Source organism: Temnothorax americanus, unplaced genomic scaffold (assembly GCF_048541705.1).
Source record: "Temnothorax americanus isolate GAGA-0224 unplaced genomic scaffold, ASM4854170v1 Scaffold2, whole genome shotgun sequence".
Taxonomy (NCBI): Eukaryota; Metazoa; Arthropoda; class Insecta; order Hymenoptera; family Formicidae; genus Temnothorax; species Temnothorax americanus.
Window position 1 is genome coordinate 7894655 of NW_027509338.1, and position 21250 is coordinate 7915904.

General features: G+C 39.9%; 2 protein-coding genes and 1 long non-coding RNA gene across 3 annotated transcripts in view; 2 read left to right on the forward strand and 1 right to left on the reverse strand.

The window, feature by feature from the left end:
- The window catches only part of LOC143896834 (uncharacterized), a 47564-nt gene that overhangs the window by 4351 nt on the left and 21963 nt on the right, over positions 1 to 21250 (reverse strand). The window lies entirely within an intron of this gene.
- Positions 817 to 12759, forward strand: LOC143896869 (somatomedin-B and thrombospondin type-1 domain-containing protein-like). The gene is made up of 5 exons (XM_077404984.1): positions 817 to 1834; positions 6531 to 6731; positions 7234 to 7312; positions 8312 to 8385; positions 10329 to 12759. Exons 1-5 carry the CDS (start codon positions 1579 to 1581, stop codon positions 10691 to 10693), a joined length of 975 nt encoding a protein of 324 aa, XP_077261110.1. The 5' UTR covers positions 817 to 1578; the 3' UTR covers positions 10694 to 12759.
- On the forward strand, positions 13508 to 19965 carry Ppo (phenoloxidase subunit A3). The gene is made up of 9 exons (XM_077404983.1): positions 13508 to 13769; positions 14182 to 14374; positions 14687 to 14910; positions 15317 to 15519; positions 16172 to 16589; positions 16879 to 17007; positions 17668 to 17995; positions 18334 to 18566; positions 18856 to 19965. Exons 1-9 carry the CDS (start codon positions 13659 to 13661, stop codon positions 19099 to 19101), a joined length of 2085 nt encoding a protein of 694 aa, XP_077261109.1. The 5' UTR covers positions 13508 to 13658; the 3' UTR covers positions 19102 to 19965.

Below are 21250 nucleotides of genomic sequence, written 5' to 3' on the forward strand. Positions count from 1 at the left end.
ATAATGCAAAAAATATTATAAATATAAAAAGTAAATATATGTATATAAGTTTAAAAATAGAATATGATCAATATTTTTTCTCTTGCATATATGTATAACATTATTATTGCGATAAAATATATTTTAATAGATTAGTGCAATCATAGTCATTAAAATATATTTTAATCACTATATATATGATTGTATTATTAAATATACTTTAAATATTTGTATATTATAGTTAAAAAAAATTTTTTTAGATCTGTATTAAATTTTTTAATATGCGTTTTTATTTTGCAACATTCTCTGTCTAAATGAATACTAGTGAACGTGATGAAATTTACTCCCCAATTTTTCACATTTTTTGACAACAATAGTATTCATTCAAACTCTACGTCATGAAATAACATCGATAAACGAACAACACGTCAGATATTATCGCGCTCGCACATGCGAGGTGTCTTTTTGAAATAGGCCAAAGCTGCAGCTGATAGCGAATTCGATGTTTCTAAACGTTAAAGATAAATAAGTTTCATCAGCGAGACCGATCTTTTTCGACATTATCGCTAAGAACAAACCGTTCTTCTATCGAGTGAACGCAGAATAAGACATACTGACGGTTCCGGAGGGGGACCGTATATGTTATCGTGGTACGCGGTACGAATTGTTGCCCTTTAAATTCCATTAAAAGCTGCAGGCACTAAATCGTGGCGTCCCGTGAGAACAGACGAGGCATGCGCCCGGCCAGGTGCCGGCTGCTGCCGTTTCCCGTGGGAGGTGCGCCGAGAGTACGAAAAGCAAGGACGACGGGTCGGCGAAGGCGCAACATAGCGCGCGCCTAGTTACGCTTTTCTCGCGCTCGCGGGGTTGAAACTCGGCTCAGTTGGATTGCGACACCCTTCACCGAAGGGTCGAGCGCGTGCAGAGTTTCGCTCGTGGTGCGGTGGTCCGCGAAAAATCCTACCGATGCGTGTCGCCGAGTGGCTCTCGTAGACGTTCCTTATTTTTCTTCTTTTAACATCCGCGAAAATAAATGTAACGCGGTAGCCGAAAATAATAATATTATTAAAATATTAAAACGTAGTTACTTAACCGTTTTAATTAATGCGGAAACATATATAAAAGAAACATTAAAGTTTCCTTACTGATTGAGAGACGACAATTATCTTGTATTTCTGTTAAAAGATTGTGTTTAAAAAAAAAAATACAAAAAAAATTTTTGTTTTAACTATGCAAATGTAAAGTGCGCTCTCGCAAAATTGCGCAAATTAATGGTCAACTAATGTCAACACTGGAAACATTAAACTACGAACTGTGGTTCCAAGCATGAACTCCGCTAAAACTGAAGAGCTATTCTCTCGAAAAGACTAGGAACCGATAAACTATTGAAACGCAAGGCCGGTAGATCGGTATGCCGACGATCGATCGCGCGCGCGACGATTGATCGCTGTAAAGTAACGTGCGCGTGAATCGTCATCGTCACGGCACGTGCGTGACGTTTCCACGACTATCGGCGGCACCAACAAACTCAAGGTCGTCGTGGTGGCCCGGCGGTGGCGGTGAGAGCAAGGTCGTCAGGGTCGCGGAATCGCGAGGAGAATGTGGAGGAAGGACGCGACCAGGCTGGCCAGGCTGATCGTCGTCGCCACGCTGATTTCCCTGACCGTTGACGGGACCGCCGCCGGCAGCTGCAGCTCCGCGAAGCTCTGCTGCCAGGGCAGGGATTCGGGCTGCGTGATTCAGAAGGAGTCGCCGAACGCGATTATCGAGAGTCCGCGCGACAAGCCGTGCTACTGCGACCACGCATGTCTCAAGCTCGCCGATTGCTGCGACGACTTCAAAGAGACCTGCGGCGGTATGTGCATCGGCGATTTTGCACGGAGGGCTTTGTGGGTGGCGACGAGCGATATTGAAAAGAAGATGGACGACGTTGAACGATAATTAATCTATTATGAAAAAAAAAAAATATTATTTTAGCGTAGACTATTATTTTCTTTTTTAAACCAATTTGAAAATGACCGAATATTTTTTCATTTTCTTTTTATAAGCATTCGGTCAGAAACTCATTTTTAACTTGATTTAATTTTCCATATTCATTTGAAATAAAAATTGACACGTATTTTTTTTCCGCAAAATGTAGAATCGTAAATGTTATAAATTTTTTTTCCATAATCGTCAATTGCGAGTAGAAGAAAATTTTATAATAGATGTTATTGCTATTTTTAACATGAGATATTTATTGCTGGTGTAACTATAATATATAATATAACTATAATTAGCATTTCTCTCTATAAGTAGAATCAAATCAGTCAATTACGAAATAAATATAGTACAAAGATAATTATTTCAAATAAAACCTGGTAAAATTAAAGTGTGAAATAAGAGATGCCGATAAACATCAATTAATCAAACTCGGGAACGTCGAAGATATAATCCATTCTTAAAAGAAAATCGCACGGAGTATTGATTAATTAATAAACGACGTGACGGTCCGCCTCTTCTTATTCACGCTAAGCACACGCCTAAATACACACATATATACGCACACTCAACATGTCTTAGATTTTGTAGGATTACTGGATTAAGGACGTATTCTATAAGTAACGTACTTGCTTTAGCATCTTAAGACACGGTTCGTCATCCGGACGAACTGTGTGTCTCCTTGGAGTAATTGACTTAAGGCTGATTTATGCTGGCCATATGAGAAGAATAATCGACTGTGATTGGTCAATTTCTTAGGGCTTACGGCTTAAATCAACGGTTACGGCTTGCATAAACCAGCCTTTACTCTGTCAGCTGTAAAGTTTTTAATATTAGCAATTGCGTCATTGAAGGAGAATTTTATTGAAAAAATTTTTGCGCGCGAAAGTTTTTTGTCAGGACAGGGTCCATTATTTTTCATTCTTCAGATCGACGTATCAACAGCGTGCGATATGTGATTCGTTTTTCTCTACGATGCCCTTAAAACCAATATCCACTTCCAATTTCGATCAAAGCAACCACACATGACCGCTCAAAAAAATGCCGATGCTGCGTTCCATCAGTATCAACGCAATGCTGTACGTTTTGCGAGAATTTAATCAAATATCAAACAATTATTATCAATCTGACATGATATATTGATATATTGCATTTAATAGAAACCAACGGGCTCTCGACGATCAAAACGCTTCGAATGATTGCGTCGTGTATTCGGTGTATCATCAAACACACTGATTAATCTTTCAGTATATAGTGTCTCAAAATATATATAACAAAAAAATTTATTAATAAAATTAAATTTTATCGTAGAAATTATATTTGTTCATTAATTTTTTAATATCAGATGGTTGAATAAAAAAAAAACAAATTTAGGTAATTAAAAGAATATATGCACAGTGCTCTGTGCGTGTATATGTGAATGAGGAAATGGTCTGTAGGGAACCATCTCACGCAAAGATCGGAAGACTTATTGCCGCTATATCTTACCTAAGTAAAGATGATAACGCCGACCGAGAGATCAGCTTTACCAAAGCATAAAAGTAAAGAGTAATCTTCGTAAATGTACTTCGCAATTTATAGACTGAATCCCCCTGTTCATATTCCGCAGATTTATGGCGTAATGTGAAGATAATGATATTATCAAGTTTTCCGAAACTTTCGCGAAAACGCGGTGGCTAATGTTTTCAACTGTACATACAGATTCGAATTTCTTTGCATTAAACATTAGAATATAGCTGAAGAAGAATAAGCAGTTTAACTCTTTTACAAAAATTCAATGATATCTTATTATTTAATCACTGTTATATCATAGCGTCACTAACAACGAATACTGTCGAGGTTTATATTTTATAATATGTATCACATTTTTACTGCCCGCATTTACATAATAGATGGTCCAGTTAATTCTACGTTGGTGCACAGTTGTTCGAAATTTTATGGCTCGCCGAACGACGCGCCTGTTAATAGCAAAGGGATTAATGGTGTTATTCGATTCACATTTCCGTTCGTTTAACGTGGCTCCTGTTTTACTAGTTTAATTATCAGATAATCGACAGGCATACGATTAAATTGTTCGTTAAACAATGGTAACGACGTCAAATACAATCCACGTTTATGCGCCTATTGTTTGCTGCAGATCAATTATAAAGGGTGAAAAGTCTCTCGCAAAGTATAGACGCGCGCGAGAGCGCCCGCCGAAGATGGCGGTGATTTTATCGCGTCCGACTGCACTTTCATCTCGTCGCGTCGGAATGTTCATTTTTAATGTCCTAATTTCTACGATTTGTGAAGCTGCGACGAATTCAGCATTTGCCGAAGCTAAAGCTGCACCGGAACGCGATTATTCACGCTTGCCGGCCGAAGAGAAGTGCCGCTCCTTTCCGAGTAACGCGGCAGTAGCTGCGGCTGAAACCGTTTCACGAGTGACGCAAAGCCGTCCGTTTGGAAGCGGGATAATCCCATCCCCCGTCGTAGGCTCAAATCGAAACGAGACGCGAATTTACATATATTTTGTAACGGGATCGTGACGAGAGAATCGTGAGAGACGTACTTACACTGCATGCAGCCGATTTCCTGGCATTCACGCCTAATGAAATGTAAAGATTGCACCCTTGCGAAAGGAATACCCGAGCGTCCGCGATCTGTTCTCGACGCGAATTTATAACATCAGCCTCCTTATCATTTTTTAACGCGTCAAGAAAAGATGGTACCAAAACTCATTCTACAAAAGCAGCGCGAAATATTTTAGGCGTAATAAACCAGGGGAGGGGCTGGGAAACGAAAAATGATCATGCTAAACGTTTCACCGTGGTTAATGATACTTCGACAGTAACTTTGCGAATTTGTCTTCCGAGATAACGCGGAGAGAAAGTCGAATGTACATAAAATATTTTCTTCGCGTAAGAGCGCATATAAGTTCTGGTGACTGAACATACCACATGTGACATATTTTTCTTATATTGATCGTTACAGACCAGTGACGGTGCATTATTTTCCCCATATTGCTGAGTGAATCTCCAATATCGCGTATGTCATTCGACCATTCGCATTCGCCGGACCGGCGCGGCGGGCGTATACGAAATAATTCAGTTCGAACGTACAATCGATCGACGACTAGGTCCCGGTAGCGATCGTGCTCGACAGGAACTATAAACACCGTAGGCATAACCATTAAAGAAGCGATAAACAAGTAGTTATATCCGCACCGCAATTCTCACCACTCCCCGGCAGCCTAATGCAAAATGTACCTTGAATTTTATCCCGCAGCTGCGGCTGCAGCCGTGACCGGTCGTCCGTCGCCTATGAAATATTCCTCCCATATTTTGTGACTATATGGTTTCGCCCGACCAATAAATCTTTAAATTATCGCTGATTGGAAAACGAGGAATGAGATCGTTACACGCAAAAATTGAAAATGCTAATAATTATATTAATGTATCAATATGCGTGCGTGCAAGGAGTACAAATTGTTACGATTACAATAATTACATTAATAATTTAAGGTATAAACGTACGTCATTTAATTATATACGCCATTTGCGATAAAATGTGAGTATATAAAATTATACGAAGTATTTAATTTTTAATTTTATTAATTCGCGTGACGTGCAATTTTCATATTCTCATTATGCGCCCTATTTCACTCGGCTTTGATACATTTCAGTTTTTCCAATGCGAACTTCTTAATTCTCTCTATTTTAAAAAGATGAAGGAGCAAAGTGTCGTTTATATAAATACTTTTCTCTAATTGGTTTTTCAACTTGTGTAACAAGACATCTTGCGTAATGAAACATCTTAGTACGAAAGAAACATCCTAGAAGTGTGGAATAAATTGTATTGTCTAATACAGAAAACAAGATATCTCTCGGTTAATTGCCAGACTCTCTCGCTTTCGCGCTCAACGTAGCCGTTAAAATTTCGGCGCGCAAAACAATTACCTCTCGATATTTTATTTAAAACGCCGTTTAATTAACGCCGTTGACGTCGATCGTTCCATTTTTTTTTAAATGTCGCGATATACTTGTTCTCTCAATGCATCTCGCGCAAAATGGGGCAGCAGCGCGTTAAATGAATTTCCACCCTTCGCGTTCTACGCGCTCTTTAATGGACAGGAACATCGGTGATTGCCGATGCGTTTATCGCATTTTTACTCATCTCAAATTGTCTCTTCATTCTCCTGGCGATACAGCAAAGTAACAAGGCGAAATGCGTTTCAGAGGGACGCTCGTAAATCGCCATTTCTGCGAGTTGTCTTTTACGTGGAGCGTGAAATATCGGGAAAAAATAACGCGCTTGAGATCCTTTCTGTGCATGTCTCGTACTCTAGTTCTAAGATTTTATCGTGGAAAGTTATGTATCCCAATTAAAAAATATTATAGTCGCGTTGTCAGTGTTATGTAAGAATGGAAGGTGAAGGACCAAAATGATAGGAGATCGAAGAACGTCCCGTTATCGATTTGTCGATTGGGTTTTACCAGCGCGGCACTTTCGGGGACAATTTTATCGTTCGTCTGCGAGAAACGACCTGCAGACGGTCAAATCTTAACGTCGCGTTCTATCCCTCCTTACAGTGGTCGACTGCGCGGTGAGCGAATGGAGCCCGTGGACCCTATGCGATAACGGATGCGGAAGTGGTACTCAAAGGCGCAGCCGGGTGATCGAGATCTCGGAAAAGAACGGCGGAAAGCACTGTCCGCGTCTGGATCAGGTCAGGACGTGCCGCAGCTTCCAGACATGCCACGCCGGGATTCGCTCGCAGCCGCACGCTAAAAGTGAGCGTCGATCGATCTCAGAGATAAGTCGGGAGATGAGTCGCATTTTATCTTAAGCGAAATATTTTCATACGAGAATTCATTACTTAGACCCGTTCAATTTAATTAATCGGACGAGCAGGTCACATTTATTCTTTCTCTCTCACACACACACACACACACACACACATTTAAATGATCATTAAAATGCATAATCAGACAACAATTTTTCTTGCATTAATTATTACTCGCGATAATTATCGCGTGATTATAATTAGGATTAAATTGCATCTTATATATATAGAGAAGATTGACGTAAAAGAAGAGATATTATTCTTTTTATATTTTTCCTTGCGTTTTTCCTAGTTTCTCTGAAAATGTAATGGTCCGATATTTCCCAAGCGTTCTCCGAACTAGAGAGTAAGGAACCGGATTATCTCTTCGGATGTATCTACCGCGATGCGAAATTCTTGACGTCTACCATTGCTCGATCCTATACGATTTCCTTTCATTTGCCGTATAGGTGTGACGCTTCTTGCGCTTTTTCCGGGCAACGGCAACAGTACAGATGTAAGGATCAAGGATAGGATCGTCGATAAAAGGTAGGTCAAGCCTCCGGGCTTAGTCTTCGTGCAAAATGCGATTTGCCGCACATGTTTCCAATTCGCGCTACGGAAACAACAACTTTTCCGTTTTCTCGATTGAGCCAGCAGGAAAATAGATGAAACAAGGACAGATCCGAGGAAAAATTAAAGCGCAAAATTGTTTCGCGTGATAAATGTCGCTAGAATCTGCACTGAGAAAAAAATACTTGAAAATTGATTTGTGGAATATAAAGTTTATTTCACAAAAATAAACCCTACAAATAAGTTTTCAAGTATTTTATTTCTGAGTACGTCGTTTATCGATATAGAGAGTTCATCTTTTTAGTCCTTGAACTCACTCAGACAACTATTCAATTAGATAAATGACACGATGCGATAGACTTCCATATATCATTTGCTGCAGAATACGATGTCCGTTAATGTGTTTAACGTGTAACACATTTTCCCTTATTTCACGCCGTCATTGCGCCGTCATTGCGCCGTCGAATGGCACAATTAATAATCTTCAATCGCGTTTTGTATGCATTATTAATGGCGCGCGAGCGTTCGCGCGTAACTGATGAGTTGACGTCCTTAATTTTCAAAGTTCGTTACCCCGAACGCGCGATCAAGCATCACGATGATTCAATTCCATTAAAAGCTTTCTCCGCTTAGTGAGGGATACCTCCCGGGGGATATATTTTTAATCCCCACGCGCCGCTGTAACCAAGACAGAATCGCCGATGTGTCGAGGATCTAATTTGACACGTGCTCCGACCTGTTACAAAACACAGCAAACATCGCGTCACAGTATCGAGACTCCCCTGTGACGTTGTGTCGAGCGAGTAAAGCAAGCTACAAGGCCGACAGCAACCGAACCCTTTGGGTCCTCCTTCCGTCATATATAGTGTTATAGTACAGTGCGGCTAACGAGAAAACATGCCGCGGAACGTGCGTGTTTTATTCCAAGCTTTACGATATTTAAAAGTATAAAAACCGATATTACACACGTTTCAGAGGCAGCTGCGTTGCTTTCACCGTTTTGCGGATCTCGCGGGGTTGCAGCAAGATTTCGGATTTGCTCTCGGAAGGTTCGTATAAGTAATAGTACGCTCGTGTCGCAAAAGCCGATCTTAATCTTAATTGGAAATAGGAGTTTTATTTAACGGAACGCTATTTTCATTATCGAGGTCGAAGATCCAAATACGAAGAATATGCTGAATGCTTTAGATATCGTGACCTTCCTCTTCCTCTTCCTCTGAATTTCTTACAGTAGTTAAAATTAGTTCCTTTCTTTAATGAAGGTTGAGGAAGAATTTTCCATTCGACGTATATTTTCAATTCTCTATTAATTCTCAGATTTTTCTTATCGATCTATAAATTAAAAAAGCATTTGTATTGTATTTGCTGTTATTTGTTAGCACATTTAAATCTTAAATTGTGATATTTTTAATATCATAAAATTTTAAGTAATTGGCTTCGCGGAACATTGAATAAATCAGAAACTTTGAGCTACATCTTCATGTTAAGAATGAATATCAGATGCTTACGGTGAAACACTGCGGAGCTTATAAAAACAGAGTATATTGCAACGAGGAGGTGGAAAAACAACGGCGGATGCTCCGCATACCAGCCATTCTTTTCCGCGGTTAAGTCCTTGTCCCGCGCGTTTAAGTTTTTTGTAACCATATAATGCTTCGACGAGACAATAGACTTGTCTTCTTGCGAAAAACGGTTCGCATCTCCGTGGCGGTATGTAAAACTCGGGATTACGCTTCGAGCGAAAAATTATCGCTCCGCGAAAGTCTTCTCTCTTAGCCGTCTGACATTATATGATATAAAAGCAAAATTCCTTAGCCCGCGTGCCCGGCGAGTTTCGAACTTGCAATATTAATTTTAACTTTTTGATATTCACATTTATACATCGCGCGAAACACGAAACTCGAGAAATCGCGCGTTTATACGTTAATAAATATGTATGTTGTTTATAAAAAGGCACTCAAATCCTCTAAAAAAGTTGTTGTCATTAAAACTATCATTACGTGCGACCAAGATATAATTTCAAATATTTACTGAAACGTATAAATGTAATTATGCTTTATACGAGTTTACGGAATAGAACATAATATTACAACTTTCCATAACTGTTGAATATTTTACCAATGTAACTTAATAACGTAAAAAGTGGCGGTAAATACTCTGTTAGTCTTATGATATAGTTATTACTCATATATTTATTTTACCATCTCCGATAAAGAAACGGGGGATCTTTTACTTAGAACCGTGTAATAAGACGACGCTTTTAACGGAATCTAAACTCCTCAAATTCTGAATACGAAATTTGCATAATGATGAAATTCGCGCCGCCAACGTGGAAATGAAGCGACTCGATCTAGTCTCAATTAACGTGCCCCATGGTTGCGCGACGTAACGTCATGTAAATTAGAGCGTAGCTCCCGCGACTCTCGGCTGCTCTACGACGGCTGTTATCGCAAAGGAATCGACCGGATGTAGTGGATGCGGTAGTGGAGATAACGGTTGTTTCCTACCGGCGACATATCTAAAGCAGATAAGCCACGAAACGCGGAAATCTGCGGACGAAAAGCAAGTTATTTTGACGATGGCTTATATACTTATTATCTCCGCATCGCTGTTAAATTAGCTATTTTGTTTTCCACAGCTTGTGCATTTTGGTTTAACCATTTTGCCTTTCTTATTGTAATTAAGAGAAAACGTTAACCAAATTGCTTTGATATTTTTCATGTTTCTATTGCATTAAAAAAAAAATCAGTTATTAAAAGAAGAATATTTAATTGCCGAATAAACACATAACAGAATCGTTAACTTTAATTAAACCTTTTTAGGATTATATGCTATATTATATTAAAGAAGAATTAAGAGTCAAGGATTTTAAACTAAGAACGTACGTTAAGAGTTTAAAGAGATAAAAACAATTTGTCATATCGAGCGTATAATTAAAATTACATGCCGTCGACCGGAAAGCAAAAACGGTGAGCGATTAAAATCACCGTAGGTTCGCGGATTTGCGTGGAGCGCCCCGGTAACGAGAGTCTGGACAAATACGTGGGCATCGGCAGGTGGAAGCTATCGACCGATATTGTCGGTAGCGGCAATCGGCGCGGCCGATCGACCAATTCGACCTGCCACGGAAAATGGATCGGCGATTCGCGGCTGGTGGGTTGTCACGATCCGCGATGCGTCCAATCGAGCCAGGCGTCCCCGTACACCTCGCAACTGCTTCGAGGCCGACGTCGCAGGGGCGCGAGCAGCAATCCCGTCGTCAGCAGTACGGATAGAGTCGTGAGAAGACGAAGGAGAGGCAGACGACGGATGAGAAGTAGAAGAAGAAGACGCGCCGTCGCTGTCGCGGAACGGTGAACGTTCTCCGGAGCTCTGTCACAGCTCCCGCGAGTGTCATCGGTGTTAGAATCCCTTTCTCTCTCTCTCTCTCTCTCCTTTTCTTCATCTATCATTATGTAGGGATATATCGTAAGACGTTGACGACATTTCAGGACTCTTTGATAAAATCGATTTTTCCGTAGCAAAAATATTGAGGCACCGGTTTAAAATTATAATTAATTTAAGGGGCCAACACTTCGTAAATTAAACTTCAAATTGCTACAGGCATCAGCAATCAGAGAAGCTTGCTTTTATTTAAGTTCAAGTGTACTTTAACCAGGATTTTAATCTGAGACTATTTGATTACCGAAGAATTTAATTTTAAGAATAAGAAAAATGGTGTCCAATTAAGTTCTTACTGAAGAAAAATCGACTCTGGGTTAGTCAAAGAATCCATTCTTAAAGTACATATAGACTCTATGTATTACGATATATCCTGTATAATTAATCTAATATTAGAGGAGACTGGGGCTGGTTGTTATAGAGGTAAAATGATACAGCTATAAAAAGTAGGTTCATAAAACCGTCTGAGAAAGCTAGATAGCGATAAACGTATTTTAAAGCTAAATAATCATACATTTCACAATCGTTAGCATTTCTTAGACGGTTTCATGAACCTTATATATTTTACCCACGTAACAACCAGCCCCAGTCTTCCCTACTGCTCAAACGGTTTCGTTATCTTTTATATTTAATTCTCTTTTGCATCGTTTACGTTTACGCTAATCGTCACGCTTCTTATTTATTTAGTTACCTTCGGAACTTTTTCTACGCTAAATTTTCTGGGAGGGCTAAAGTTAGAACGTGGAATAAAAACCTAGTCTAACTTCTTTCGCTCTTTTTTCCCCTTCTTTTACCTCGAGTGGACGTAGCAATCGTACGGACCCATTGCCTAGATTATCTCGATAATTATCATATTAATTTTATTATTAGCGCAAGCTTGCGAAACGTCCTTCGGGAGAGGAATAAATATCTTACTGATTCCCTTTGGTGAGAATCGCGATAATCGATATCAGCGATGTTAGAATTATGACTTACGCACAGAGATTGTGAATTAATAAATTGTTGGGCGGCGACGCTCGGGGAGATAATGTCGCAAGAACGAGTGTTGATGAACACATGCTGCGTTGATTTATTATTTTTCTTTATCTTTTCCTTCCCTTCAGATTTCATCCAATCTAATATATTGTACGCGTTTGTCGTATAGAAATAAAAAAAAAATATATATATATATATATATGTAGGTCTGGAAGTATGTTCCGGGACTTTTATTTTTGATATCGGTATATTCCGGGACATTTGGCAGTTTCCAGGACTGTCCTGGAAAAAATTGATGTCCTACGGCATTTTTTGGGACAGTTTTTTGAATCTGATTACATATATATGCGTTATATTCCAGGACTGTACATTTCAAAAAACGTAAACAGTCCCTGAACATACCTCTGGACCTACATATATATATATATTCGTAGCGAGCGGATAAAAAGAATTTTATCATTATTATAATCATAAATAATTGTATTTTATTAATAACACGTGACTATCATAATATCTTCCATATAAGACAGAGGATTTATAAGATCAGAGATATTCTGCCTCGTATATATAAATTTCTTTAGTTACTTTGTTCTGGTCTATTATAAAGATTCTATGTATTAAATATAAAATATATTGGAACTGTCATTTATTTATTTAACTCGGAAACGTTCCGGCGTTGAAAGAAACGATATTTTTCTCAGTTTAGATTCTAGCGTTCATAGCTTCGTAATAACGTTTCCTTCTCTTTACGATGCCCGATATATCTTGAAAATAATTTTTGATGTTCCTAAGTATATATATATTATCCAACTTCTTACACATATCGTATGATATAATGATTAATAAAATTTCCGTACAATCCCAGTTTAGTATTTTTAGCATTTGCGGCTGAGTGCGTGGAATCATTTCTCTTCACTAGAAACATATCGGCGTGACGAGAGGGTAGAGGCTCTCGAGTGAAACGAACAAAATGTAAAAGCACAGTCAATAAAGAGCACTTGCACATATCTGGATTACGGCGTAATTGAATTCAAAACAAAATTCCTTTTCTTCCTTATATCGACCTTACGGTTTTAATGCAAAATTAAAAAAATTTTTGTTGAATTCTTAGTAAAGTATGTTATTATCAGTTATATGTATATAGAGATCGATTTGAATGGTTCATTAACACTAGGAACTCATTCATTATTTAAACGGATTAAATTACGTTACATTTGAACGGCTGCATGTCAATAATCCTTATAATTACCATATGTCGCAGATTATCGTTCGCATTGTATACATAAGTAATATAACAACGTTTGATATTAATATATTAATATGTAAATAATTAGCCCATTGCGATTGATGTCATACTTCGAACGTTATATATTACATATTTTATTGACATGTATATCACGCGCGAATCTGGAATGCGTTTAAATAAATATTTTACTTCTTAATATAATAAGTGTAACATTTATATATCAGAAAGGCTATACGATTAGTTGTTGACAAAATAATGCCGACCTATTTGCGGATTCGCGCGATCGTTATCAGTTAATTTACTATCAATTTCCTCCAAAAACAGGAAAACCTAAACACACAAGATTCGGTTTAAGCGCGGTGTTTTCGTCGCTTATCCTTCCGGCTCGCGTACGAACTGTCCCGTATTTCATGGACGGATCCTGCGGTCACTCTCGATGGCGACGATCGTTTATCGTCGACGGACCGCCGTATCCTCTGTGTTTCTCCTATAAATGCCGGCATCAAGACGCCCGGTTACATAAAGACCCGCCGTTGTCTCTGAAGCAACGTCGCGATCCTTACTCTCGTTTTCGTTATCGAAGTTTACTGATTTCCGAAGCGCACGATCGCGTGATCGTCGATCTTGTCAAGTTAGTGCGTACACTTGTTGACCGTCAACATGGGGAGTAAGAAATCGGATATTCTGTACCTGTTCGATCGACCGGCGGAGCCGGTGTACGTGCCCAAGGGAGAGAACAAAGTCGCTTTCGATGTACCAGCTAACTACTTGGTAAGCCCGATCCTTAACGGTCTTATTGAGTATATCAATATTGAATTCCACGATATCAGTTTGATGCTGCACTGCAGTTTATAAAACTTGAAATCTCTCGATCGCATCTATTAAAATTAAACCTTAGATTGTGTAATACGCGACGTTTCGAGAACGTAAGATTTCGAATAAAGTTTCACAAAGTATATAAAAGACTCTTTCTTAAGTCTAATTCTCTTTGTTCTTGTTTCTCAAATGTAGGTTTTCTTAGAAACAGTCTGCAATATGAAAGTAATTTCTTTACGTAACGCAAAAGTCCATGAATAAAGAGAGATCAAAGGCCGAGAGCTTTGAACGAGGAAATACTATTTCTTTGTTAATGATGATTCTATCGTATAATTTTGCGCATAAACTTTTTTCAACAAATTTACAGCCTGGAGATCGGCAACAGAATGCTCCCGCTATTGTGAACCGTTTCGCCGATGATACCGCGTCGAAAATTTCAGTGAAGCAGATCAGTCTGCCTGATTTGAGCGTCCCTCTTCAACTCGGACGTCGAGAACCCTTCTCTCTTTTCATCCCTAAGCATCGCAAATTAGCCGCGCGACTTATCGACATCTTCTTGGGTTCGTTTCCGATTTTATTCACAATATTATATGTCTTACTCATATATTTTATTTGCCGAAAAAATTAATTAATAAATGTTAAATTAATAAATTTCGCTTTAGTTTGCGAGTTAGTTTAAAAAAAGACATATATATTTGTCCAGCGTTAAATTTTTCTTTCATGAAAAGATAGTTATAATTAATTAATTTCATTTTTCATTAATTAAATTAATTAAGAGCATCACACACATTATTGGCACATAAACTAGTCTACTCACATCAACTTAATTTTAAACAAATCCTTTGCTGATCAGTTATAAATACGTGTTATAGGTATGCGAACGTACGACGACTTTCTTTCGGTTTCGGTTTACTGTCGCGATCGCGTTAATACCGAGATGTTCATCTACGCGCTCTCGGTGGCGATGCTGAATCGTCCCGATACCAAGAATCTACCGATACCACCGCTGTCGGAAATTTTCCCGGACAAGTACATCGACAGCGGGATATTCGCCAGAGCGAGGGAGGAAGCCAACGTTGTACCAGCTGGCTCCAGGGTACTTGTTCTCTGACGCATTAATTACCAACAAGCTCGTTACTCAATTATGTAGCTTAATTAGCTGGCTCATTCTTTGAGCGCGAGCCGAATGATGGGCAACGTAAATTATGTAAACGCGGTTGAGAGCTGTTTCGTAGAATTCGCCGTAATACAAAAGCTTAATGGAACGTTTAGTGTAACTTGACCGCAATTTACATATTTTAGATCGTGCTATTGAATTTGTATAGTATTCCAACAATTTTCAACGTTAACTGCCTTTTAACCGGAGTGTTAGATTGTAAATTGTTATAACACGTAAATTTGGGAGATAAGCTGATCCAACGAGAGCTTTATATTAATTTCCAACGCGAAAGTCCTCGTCGTTTTTACTCGTTTTATCGTCTCGTCATCCTCGCAATTCGTAGGTGCCTATCGAAATTCCGCGAGATTATACTGCGTCGGATCTTGACGAGGAACATCGCGTGGCTTATTGGAGGGAAGATATCGGGATCAATCTTCATCACTGGCACTGGCATCTGGTCTATCCGTTCGAGACCGACATCAGGATTGTTAACAAGGATCGGCGTGGCGAGCTATTCTACTATATGCACCATCAGATCCAAGCCAGGTAAGTGCACCAGCGAGCGTTCGTGAGTCGATAAGATTGGATACCCTACATTCTGCCGTGCGACGAGATCACGCGGGTGTTATAAGCGACCGGATCACATTTTGATTTCGATCGTTATTATCGCGCGGCAACTCGTCTCAATTCTGGATAGTATTCGAACAATGTTTGCTAACGAGCTCGGAAATGCATTTGCGCGCAGAACAACGGAGCAAAATTATTACGCGAATGCATATTTCGGAAATAAATGTAAATTTAAATGCCTGTTGTAACACTTATGAGAATACACTGGGAAAATGAGAGCGATGCAAATTAAGGGGTATTACGAGGAATTATTTTTAAACTCGAAAGAGATCTCTTTAAAATTTGTAATCTGTAATAGTAGAAAAACCGACGTTCCGTTATTTTATTTTAATTAATAAAAACTATTATTATTCCACCTATATTATTGTTAATTATTTAAAAACTATGCATTTATCAATAAATCTCTACTTGCTATAATGTATTTCCTACTTTCCAGTATATAAGAGTCTTCGTCATCGATTTATGTCGAAATACCGCGGCGCACATCCGGATATGGCCTGGGGGCGCTACCGATGGGAATTTCCGCGGTCCCTGTGATTATTCAGGTTTCGCTTGATTTCTCTTTTCGCAGATACAATTGCGAGCGTCTGTGCAACCGATTGGGCCGAGTGAAGCGCTTCCACAATTGGCACGAGCCAATCCCGGAGGGTTATTTCTCCAAGTTAGATTCGTTGGTGGCCAGTCGCACTTGGCCCGCCCGCCCCGCCGGCGCCGTTCTCAAAGATATCAACCGTCCTGTGGATCAATTGAACTTCGACCTTCAGGACCTGGAGAGATGGCGCGATCGTATCTACGAGGCCATTCACACCGGCGCCTACATCAATCCCCGCGGCGAGAGGGTGCCTTTGACCGAGTTCGGCGGCGTGGACGTGCTTGGTAACATCATGGAGGCCAGCATCCTCTCACCTAACCAGAATGTATACGGGGACCTTCACAATCTCGGTCACGTTGCCATATCTTACTGCCACGATCCTGATCATCGCTACTTGGTAATGGGATATGCAATCGCTATTTATAATTGCCCAAATCGATAAAATAAAAATTTCATAAATTTTTATTAAAAATTTTCAATTTTTGACATTAAATAAACTTCCCTCTAATCGTGCGCGTTATACTAACCGTCACTCTCGTTTTGTTTTTAACACAAAGCGTCTCCGGTCAAAAAATAAAACGCACTTTCGAGCACACGCCCTTATTTTCAATTTTTTTTTTTTAATTAATGCGAATAATGATGCTATATTGAAATAATAAAAGGGAATTTTTGTCATGCTCCTGTAGGAAACTTTTAGTATCATGGGAGAACCGGCTACCGCTATGAGAGATCCCATCTTCTACAGATTCCACGCTTTCACTGACGATGTGTTCCTGGAGCACAAGAATACACTTCCCGAGTACAGCCTACAGCAGGTGGGTGTACACAGCTGTCTCGCTTCCACGATATATCATCGGTTCACCCTATAGTATATAATGCCGCTAAGTACACGTACCATGCCCAGAATTACGCGAAGCCACTCGACGATAAAACGTCCGTTAAACCTTAACCCAACGAGACCGCTGGAACGTGTCGGAATTTATCAGTTTTTTTGCCTGCATGCCGAGCAATATCGTTAAATGCTAAACTCGACAAATGAGGCTTTAATTTTCCTCTATATTCGCGAGTAATACACAGGATTACTCGAGCTCTTTTATCGCAATCTCTTCGAGGAAAGCTTTAAAATTCGACGTTTTCTAGGTACGAATTTAATCAATGTAATTTAATTAAGACATTTTAATCAAATCTCACTAATACAATTTAGTAGATCTCAACATTCTATTTAAATAGCTTGGTAATTAGCCGTTCTAATGTTGAAATAAAACTCTTTTGGAATTTGAAAATCAGTTTCACGACTTTTTCACATTCTTAAATTTTTTCATTTTAAATTACCTCCCTTTTTAATGCGTCTCTTAATTAAGCTCCGGATTGAATTTTTTAAAAAAAATTTTACAAGAAAAAATTTATCACCGAGTCTGACTGAAAGAGAATGATGGTATTTAATTGCCTTCTTTCGTTCGTTCACGGAATTTCAGTTAGACTTTCCCGGCGTAGAAATCACGGACATAGCAGTGCAGACTCCGAATCAGCCGGCGAATTTGATTTCGACCTTCTGGACCAAGAGCGATGTTGATCTATCCCGCGGTCTGGACTTCACGCCTCGCGGTCCAGTTCTCGCAAGATTCACCCATCTGAATCATGCCGACTTCACATACAGAATCGTCGCCAACAATCGTAACAACGCACCGGTACGAGGCACCGTTCGTATATTCATCGCGCCCAGGACGGACGAACGTGGATTGCCCTACGTCCTCAGGGACCAGAAGGAGCTCATGATCGAGATGGACAAATTCACTGTATTACGTAAGTTGTCATTGTAAACTTTCAACACTAAAATTCCTATTTCCAGATTCAATGGGATTCTAAAGTAATATATTTAAAACAATAGCTTTTTCGTTATGTTAACTCTAACGGTTACAATGTTTTAGAAAATATAATTTATTTTTTGACACGTAAGAATCGAAAAAAGCAAGAAAAAAATGTGATTTTCGTTACTCTAATTCAATTTTACACGTACATATAATTCTTAAAATATAAACGCATTTTTCGATTTTAAAAAGTAAAAGAACAATTACGTGGATGAGGCGTTTTATACTGTTTGTGTTGTATTTCACAAAATTTTCGTCCGCGCCCGCCTCCAGTGAAACCGGGATCGAATACCATCGAGCATAAATCAACGGAATCTTCGGTAACTATACCGTTCGAAAGGACGTTCCGCAATCTCGAAGAAAACAGGCCAATCGGCGGCGATAGCCTGGACCAGTTCAACTTCTGCGGGTGTGGTTGGCCGCAGCACATGCTGGTACCTAAGGGCAAGGAGGAGGGATTCCCGATGGACCTCTTCATCATGATATCCGATTACACCGGTGACGCGGTGAGTACTTTTTATACTTATCGGGCTCTCGCGGCGCTTAAGAGCTTACAATCTGCCAGGTGATGGAAACCTTCCTTCCCCCTCATACCTCTTGCCCCTCCCTTTTTTTCCACTCTTTTAACGGCGACGTCCCCGTCCCGGTACACGAGAAGGCGTTCGCGTTAGGCCGCTTCCGGACAAAAAAGCGAAAGGCAAGGGGAGGAGGAGGGGAGGGGAGAAAAAAAGAAAAGTAAAAGAGGACAACATGCTAAATTAATTGCTTTTTGCCATCTCGCGGCGACGCGTACAGGTGGAGCAGGACGAATCGGCCGGATGCAAGGACGCGGTGAGTTTCTGCGGCCTGCGGGACCGCAAGTATCCAGACGCGCGGCCGATGGGCTATCCGTTCGATCGTAGACCCCGGGCTGGCGTGGAGACCCTGGCCCAATTCCTGACCGGCAATATGGCAGTCGCGCAGATCAACATCCGTCATACGGACACCGTGCAGCCGCGAGTGCGATCCGGAAGTATGAGCAACACTCTCACCTTCGCCTGATCCCGATAATTGACCGGCCGACCGAACGCGGATCGCTCGTACACCTCCGCCGAGAATTTCAGCACCGCACATTTCCCAGTAACGATCTTGTAATATCCGTCGTAGAATCGCGACTGATTGCGTGGAAGCGCGACACGTTTCCCATCCTAATCCATATCCTCGGATGGCAAGCGTTAGAATGACGACGGTGGGACGGGGGCGGATAAAAAGCCGGAGGTAGGCGAAACGCTATTTCCATATCTCAATGACAAAAGATTATCCGAGGGACAAGAGAGAGAAAGAGAGAGAGAGATTTTTCGTGTTCAGGAATGCACAATCTTGTGCGTTTTAATCACCAAAATTCCCACATGATACCGCGAAATGGATTCTCGCTGGTTCTCTGATGGTTAAATTTCACCGGAATTGAGACTATCTTGTACAACTTATCTTCTTTAATCTTGAAATATTTTGTAGATATTTTTGTACTCAAATATTTTCCCTCTCTTAGCCGCTTTATTTCACAACAGCCGATATATCTAGCGAGTTATCTATGTAAATGAATTGACATATATTGCTATTTTCATTTTATTTTATAAATGTTTTGTTATAACAAAGAGCTCTTGTGAGCCGCGCGTTTGAATATTCTCTTGAACGATCTTGTAGAAGCAGTTTTATTTACGATTTCATAATTTTGCGCATCCACGAGCAATGAGTACCGCTTAACAAATTGTATTTTTGCGTGAAAACGGGAACAAAGACGTGTCCCGAACGCTCAAGCGAAGCTTTTCCCGTCTTCTTTCTCTCGTTTTTCGCATTAAGGGAACTAGATTGTAGGAAGCAAATGTAAAAAGCAAAAAAAGATAAAAATAAAGTCTATGCAAATTAGACGCGCCCTTTTTTTCACCCTTTTATCGTATTACGAGCAGTGTTGAAAGCGAGCGACGATACACGTGAGAGAGCGTGAGAGAGCATCAGTCGGCGAAAAGAGTCTAAATGATTTAATTAAATTTTTCAAATTCTGCCGCGCGCAGCAAAACTTTTTTCATTAGTATTAAGTTTTACATAATTAATGCGAGTGATGTGTCCCTCGCATCAGCTTCTCATGTATTTTTAAAATATCAACTTGAAATATTTTTTAAATTACGTTTCTATCAAATCCGCCTCGTTGACGTATCAAAATAAATAGCGAAACTAACGAAACATTTGTCGATAAGTAACGGGGCTTGTGCGCGTCATCTAGTTTTCTAGTTTATAAATAACATAATTTTGTTGAATTACTCAGCATCTCTATCAAAACCGACGTTAGCCAACACCCTCATATGTACACACATATATACGTACGTGTACATATATCCAAAACGTTGCTTCGCTTTCCGCACGGGTCCTGTTCTCTCCCCCAAATGCATTTATCACGCGTTTGTTTCTGCTAGTTCGCAGCTAGACGGACGTGGATTTATTCCTGTGAGGGGTAGAAATAGGGATGGGCGGACGAAGATAGATACACGTTTACGACCGTCGCTTAAGCGTCGTCCCTACCTCTAATATCACTCGCGCGGTTATTCAAGGATTCCGTTTCACGCGGGCATACATTCGAACGTTTGATATACCGTGGCGCGCCTGGAGGCAGCAATTGAAGGGCTGGAATTATTTGTCACTCCGCGCTATAAGACATGACTAACCGTAACACGATCGCGCGTTACGGAATTTACGACGGTGATAATGCACATTCCGTGTTTGTCGATTTGTCGAGAGATTTATAAACGATGCCGATGTTATAAAAAGCTATTATTATTAAAAGTATGTCGCATGTTGAAAATTTTTAAGCTTTAACTCTTTAAGATTTTCAAGAATAATCTCGACACCTACAGAATAAAAATTGAGATTTTTTTAGTTTCTTTCTGGTATAATGTATAATGTAACAAGCAAATCACATTAAAACGGATGGGCTTCTCTTATTTCTCGACGAGCAAAAGAGTATAGAGTTTATTTTCTGCATTTTGCCAGGTGATGAATATATTTTGAAGGACACTATTGTGTATAGTTTTGTCCAACTGTTATTTTTGAATTCTCCAGTGTGATGTATGCATACATGTTCAAAGGTGGGAAAGGAAGTTACAGGAAATGAGTAACAACGAAACGGTTGCGATAATGAAGTCGTGGACCGAAGAGA

Coding starts and splice junctions, on each gene's coding strand:
- LOC143896869 (XM_077404984.1), top strand. CDS start 1,579: ATGTGGAGGAAGGACGCGACCAGGCTGGCCAGGCTGATCGTCGTCGCC. Junction 1,835..6,530: donor CTTCAAAGAGACCTGCGGCG/GTATGTGCATCG, acceptor CCCTCCTTACAG/TGGTCGACTGCGCGGTGAGC. Junction 7,313..8,311: donor GATAGGATCGTCGATAAAAG/GTAGGTCAAGCC, acceptor CACACGTTTCAG/AGGCAGCTGCGTTGCTTTCA.
- Ppo (XM_077404983.1), top strand. CDS start 13,659: ATGGGGAGTAAGAAATCGGATATTCTGTACCTGTTCGATCGACCGGCG. Junction 17,008..17,667: donor CCGAGTACAGCCTACAGCAG/GTGGGTGTACAC, acceptor ACGGAATTTCAG/TTAGACTTTCCCGGCGTAGA. Junction 18,567..18,855: donor CCGATTACACCGGTGACGCG/GTGAGTACTTTT, acceptor CGACGCGTACAG/GTGGAGCAGGACGAATCGGC.